This window comes from Prosopis cineraria, unplaced genomic scaffold, assembly GCF_029017545.1.
Source record: "Prosopis cineraria cultivar Desert tree isolate PC_DT_omini unplaced genomic scaffold, ASM2901754v1 PC12, whole genome shotgun sequence".
Lineage (NCBI taxonomy): Eukaryota > Viridiplantae > Streptophyta > Magnoliopsida > Fabales > Fabaceae > Prosopis > Prosopis cineraria.
Window position 1 is genome coordinate 35,778,920 of NW_026555343.1, and position 5,850 is coordinate 35,784,769.

Consider the following 5,850-nt stretch of genomic DNA (forward strand, 5'->3'; position numbering starts at 1 on the left):
TTGAAATTTTAATTTCATTTATCGTCTCCCAAAAGTAAAATACTAGATGCCAGGTCATCTTGTCGTCCCTAAATGTTGGAAAGTCAGAAAAATCCTTTTCATTTATTACTACTGCAGAGGCCTACTAATAAGTTAACCATAATCCAACATTGCTATAGTAATTAATACTTAATTAATAAACTTGAGACCAAAAATGCAAAAACGGCCTTTTCCTTGCTAATTGCGAAACGGCATTCGGCAACGCGGCCGAATTCCTAAAGCGACCGAACCGCGCCGCTAAAGTCGATAAGAACAAAGAACAACATTAGACGACAAGTCGACGTGGCGGGTGAAGATTGTTCAAACTTCAAAGTCGTTTATTCAAATGATTTATAGTTAGTTAGTTTAGTTGCTTACCTCCTCCTCTTCTCGTGATCTCCGCCGTCATATCCTTCCTTTTCCCCTTCTCCTTCATTCGCCATTTCACTGCTTTCCAACTCAGCCTCGTGACCTCCGAAAACCTCGCCTCTATCTTATTTTCTATCCAATCCTAATCCGTTTCTCGACTTTGAAAATTCCAAGATTCTAGAATTGAATTAATATGCCTTTGAAATTGAAATTTTGATTTGATTTGATAATAATTTAGCCGTTTCAATTTCAACGAAAATACGAGGACCCTGATATATTGGAATATGGGATAATAAACTCGATTTGTTTATTAATCATTTCCATTTTTTCAAGTCCGAGCAACGTTTTAAAGTCAACTGTGTCAGAGTGGTTGTTCACATTTCAGGCTTAAGCCTCAAGAAGAAGGAGGAAGAGGAAGACGAAGACTGTGAAAAATGTCGAAGGAAGAAGCGTTCATTGGGTCGATTGACCAGGGAACCACAAGCACTAGATTCATCATCTACGATCGCTCTGCTCGTGCGATCGCTTCCCACCAGGTCGAGTTCACTCAGTACTATCCAGAAGCAGGGTAAATAAACCGTGATGATTCCTTCTCCTTCTCTCTCTCCCTTTCAATTTCTCAAACTGTTTTTGAGATTGACTCGTTTTCTCTGATTCTCTGGTAATCTGTGGCTGCTGTAGATGGGTGGAGCATGATCCAATGGAGATCTTGGAGAGCGTCAGGGTTTGTATCACTGAGGCTCTCAAAAAAGCGAAGTCCGAGGGAATCAACGTCGTCGACGGATTGAAGGCAATCGGTGTAACCAACCAGAGGGAGACCACTCTACTTTGGAGCAAATCAACTGGAATTCCTCTCTACAACGCCATCGTTTGGATGGATGCTCGTACCAGTTCTGTTTGCAGGTATTCCTAAATACACTTTTTAGTTTTCTTCGATAACTTTGCCTCTGATTGATCGTCATTCGTTAGATAACGTAATATGTATGATCTTATCGATGTATTTCTGAGTCGTTTATGAGTTTTGGATTTTGAAAACGAGTTGTTTGTTTGATGGTCCGATGGATTCAAACAACATTGCCAATGATGAAAGTATGCTTTTCAGATTGTCAAAGGAGAAAATAAACTGAACAAGTTGATAGGGATGGCCTTTAAAGTAATGACCATAAAATTGATATATCATGGTTATGTATTGCTGGTATCCCATGTTTGGAGCTGGCCTTTCTATTATTTCGTGATTTTTTGGGCATTTGTTGTTCATCATTGTCATATATGGAATGTTGTGAAACAGGAAATTGGAGAACGAGTTATCTGGTGGCAGAACCCATTTTGTGGAGACTTGTGGTCTGCCTATCAGCACTTACTTCAGTGCCACTAAACTGCTGTGGCTGATGGAGAGTGTCGATGCTGTCAAGGAAGCAATAAAGAAAGGAGATGCTCTTTTTGGAACTATAGACACTTGGTTGATTTGGAATTTAACTGGCGGTGTGAACGGCGGATTGCATGTCACTGATGTTTCAAATGCATCACGGACAATGCTGATGAGTCTTAAAACTCTTGACTGGGATGCATCCACCTTAAAAACCCTCGGCATTCCGGCTCTAATTCTGCCCAAGATTATAAGCAATTCTGAAATCATTGGCAAGATTGCTTCCGGATGGCCAATCACTGAAATCCCAATTGCTGGGTGTTTAGGTGATCAACATGCTGCAATGGTAGGACAAGCATGCAGAAAAGGAGAGGCTAAAAGCACATATGGAACTGGTGCTTTCATACTCCTGAACACTGGTCAAGAGATAGTTCAGTCAACACATGGTCTTCTGACCACTTTAGCATTTAAGCTTGGTCCGAATGCTCCGGCAAATTATGCTCTGGAAGGATCAATTGCGATTGCTGGTGCTGCAGTGCAGTGGCTGAGAGATAGCCTTGGTATTATTAGTAGTGCTAAGGAGATAGAGGATCTGGCTTCACAGGTTGAGTCCACAGGTGGAGTTTACTTTGTTCCTGCTTTTAATGGATTGTTTGCTCCATGGTGGCGAGATGATGCTCGTGGGGTTTGTATTGGAATTACAAGGTTTACAAGCAAGGCTCACATTGCTAGAGCGGTGCTTGAGAGCATGTCTTTTCAAGTGAAAGATGTCTTGGATTCAATGAAGAAAGATTCTGAGGAAAACGATAAAGATAAGAAAGAAAAAGAAGAATTCTTGCTCAGAGTGGATGGTGGTGCCACTGTTAACAACCTTTTAATGCAGATTCAGGTTTGGAATAATTTCTTCTATTATGCATGCACAGTTATGCAGAACTTACTGCCCTGTTCTTGTGCCAATTTTTCATCTTGCCTTGTTGTTTATGTCACGTATGGAGCTTTGGTATTGATTCTGAGCATGAAATTTTATATTGCTTATTGCCTTATTCATATTTGTATCTCTCTAACATAACACATGCTTGATTTTCACTGATCAGACTCTTTATATTTATTTTGCAATATGCAAACAGCTGACTCCCTATAAATTATAAAAGAATGAGTAATGCAGACAAGCTGTATCATGAAACTTCTGTCATATTCTGCTAATATGAGGCATATCTGTTTCATCAAGTACTGAAAATTCTTTTAGTAATAATCTGTTGCAAATATCATATAACTGAGAACACGGAAATTTGGTTGCTATGTGGGAGAGACCCTATAGGGAATAGCATAGTTTCAAAAAGATCCTTTTCCCTATTGATAATATAGACTTCTGATCTGCTGCATTCCATAAATAGTAAATCTTTTATTATAATGTTCTGCAGGCAGACTTGTTGGGAAGTCCAGTGATCAGACCGGCCGACATCGAGACAACAGCGCTCGGCGCAGCCTATGCTGCTGGGCTAGCTGTCGGAGTTTGGACGGAAGAGGAGATCTTTGCTTCTGGTGAGAAGATGAAGACTTCTACTGTTTTTCATCCAGAGTTAGATGAGCAACCGAGGAAGAAGAAAGTGGAATCTTGGTGCAAAGCTGTGACCAGAACATTTGACTTGGCTGATCTCTCTCTTTGATTGTCTCTACCCATGGCTGTCAAAATTATAAGCTTCATTTCTTGCTTGCTGGTACATCTGGCATGTTTCTTCGTTAATTATTCTTGGTTCACTTTTCTGAACAGCAAGCAACCAACAGAAACTAAAATTAAAATGAAATGAATAATAATGCCACTACATTTGGCGTGTTACTTGGTCAATCCCTCTTGTACATTTTTCTGAACCGCTGCTGTATGCAGTTTCATTATTATTCATTCCATTTTAGGCCATACTTGTTTAAGATTTTTTTTAAAAAAAGTGATTTTTAGGTAGTTTAAAATTCTTATGAAAGGTAATTGATCATGTTGAGAATTTTTTTAGGCTTAAATCTCTTAAAAATTTTTGTTTCATGGATTTTCTAAAGTAGTTTTAACTAACACCTCCGAAATCCAAGTTGGAATTAGTATATCCGGAAGTACCTATAAACAGGATTAATGAGTTTTCATTATTAGCCGGACAATAACGGACATAGGCCCAAAAGAGGTAGATTTTTAAGAATTCGCGAAGCCCATTTACATTTTACAACCTAGCAATCGAATTATAGGCCCATAAGTTATGGCTCTTCAAGAATAGAATAGACAGACTTATTTCTGTACGTTCAGGGTTTAAATTTTCTAAAATTGGAATTTGTTAATCTCAGTAAAGTTTGTCTTTTAACAAAAGAGAAATAATATTTTATATTTCATAAAAAAATATTAAAAAAAGGTAAACTTCACTAAAATTCACAGAGATTAACTTTGGATGAGTTAAATCCCTCTTCCAAAATTATTGTATTAGAATCCAACACTCAAACAAGGTTATCTTTCCGTTGTGCTGGTATATTTACTCAAGATGATCTTAAATCTTATAACCTATGAACCTAAACATAGCCCATAAAGTTTTAAGTGTCGATGAAATTGACAAAAACATCCATCTTTTTATTACACACAAGTATCCTGCTAATCAAAGCAATACAAATTTTTAATAACTTCGATTATAAACTTTGCAGGAAACCAAATATGCAAGTTGTAATGTTTGTTGGGGATTGTTATTATAATTTTTCTTCCAATATTACTCCCTCTACTAATTCTACATATAAGATACAGTTGAGAAATTTATTTAGATCTTAAATATATGATTTCAGTCTTTTTTATTTCCTTCATTTAATATTATTTTTCACATTCCCTGATTATAAAGGATATTTTATGAAAATAGACAGCAAAATTTCAAAAATAAAAATAAAAATAATAATGAAGGTTGAGTCTAATGAAAAATGTTAGTGCTTCATAAAATAATTAACTAAAGTTTTAATTTTTGTTGAGAAAAATACTCATATTTCATATTGATTGTAACTTGAATATGATACCGTAATTAGGAGGGGAGGGGGACTAGTACTCAGGTTAAAAATTGACTTGTTTCTTTTTTAATTGCCTCTTTGGTGTTTAGAGTTTTGTCCTGACTAATCCGGATTCGATCCACATCTTGTACCTGGGTATGGCGGGTGAGTTTTCCAATGAGAATTTTTTGTATATACAAAGTTTGAATTTGAGATCTGACTTAAGTGAAATTAAATTACTTACCACTTAGACCAACCCTTATTGGTGGAGGAAAAAAATTGACTTGTTAACTTGCAGTTGCTACTAACGAAATAGCCATAGTTTATTTCTGGAAGGGAAGGGGAAAAAAAAAAAAAACAAGGTGACTGGTCAAATAGTAACGTCGTGTCGCATGCATAAATATGGTAAGTTTTGAACAGTGCTGATTTTTTGGCCAAAAAAGAACAGTACTGATTGATTGATTCCGATGGATTGAATAGAAGTACTTTTGCGAAATTTCGTCACCTGTGACCGTGAGTATAAATCACTAGATTTAAGAAAAATTAGATAAATACAGAGATCAATATAAAAAAATTAATTATCAAATAATTAACCAACGTGATAATATTACAATCTCCACTATATTTTTTACTCCTCCTGTGCTAATTGTTAACCGTCTCTATTGGATAAAGCCGACACTCAAAAATAAATAAATTGGGTGTTATTGAAATTTTTAAAAAAATATAACTTTAGGTCTTTATACTTTACTCGCATTTTGCTATTGATTATTATAATTTTTTTTCAATGCTTTTAGTTCATGTACTTTTATTTTTTATTATTTTAGGTCCCTCTAAAATTTCTATACTTTATTCATAAAAGGACCTAAAATAATAAAAAATAAAAGCACAAGAACCAAAAATATTGAAAAAAAGTACAAGAACTAATAGTAAAATGTGAGTAAGGTATAAAGATTTAAAGTTATATTTTTTTTAATTTTTTTTAAATTTGTTCTCAACCTATGAGACAAGATGAACAAATCAAAATTTTAACCTAGAGAGCTTTCTAAAATAAATGAGTTAGAGAGAAGAAGAAGCTTTGCACAAGAGATTTATCTTAG

General features: G+C 35.6%; 1 protein-coding gene across 1 annotated transcript; it reads left to right on the forward strand.

Moving 5' to 3' along the window:
• The first annotated feature begins 416 nt into the window (after positions 1-416).
• LOC129287646 (glycerol kinase-like) lies at positions 417-3,599 on the forward strand. Its single transcript, XM_054923868.1, has 4 exons — positions 417-955; positions 1,069-1,290; positions 1,676-2,642; positions 3,175-3,599. The coding sequence occupies exons 1-4, from the start codon at positions 822-824 to the stop codon at positions 3,418-3,420; spliced, it is 1,569 nt and encodes a 522-aa protein (XP_054779843.1). The 5' UTR covers positions 417-821; the 3' UTR covers positions 3,421-3,599.
• Positions 3,600-5,850: the final 2,251 nt, after the last annotated feature.

Excerpts from the sequence above, each read along its gene's own strand:
- LOC129287646 (XM_054923868.1), top strand. The coding sequence starts at position 822 with ATGTCGAAGGAAGAAGCGTTCATTGGGTCGATTGACCAGGGAACCACA. Across the intron at positions 956-1,068 it reads CAGTACTATCCAGAAGCAGG|ATGGGTGGAGCATGATCCAA; the intron begins GTAAATAAACCG and ends TGGCTGCTGTAG. Across the intron at positions 2,643-3,174 it reads ACCTTTTAATGCAGATTCAG|GCAGACTTGTTGGGAAGTCC; the intron begins GTTTGGAATAAT and ends AATGTTCTGCAG.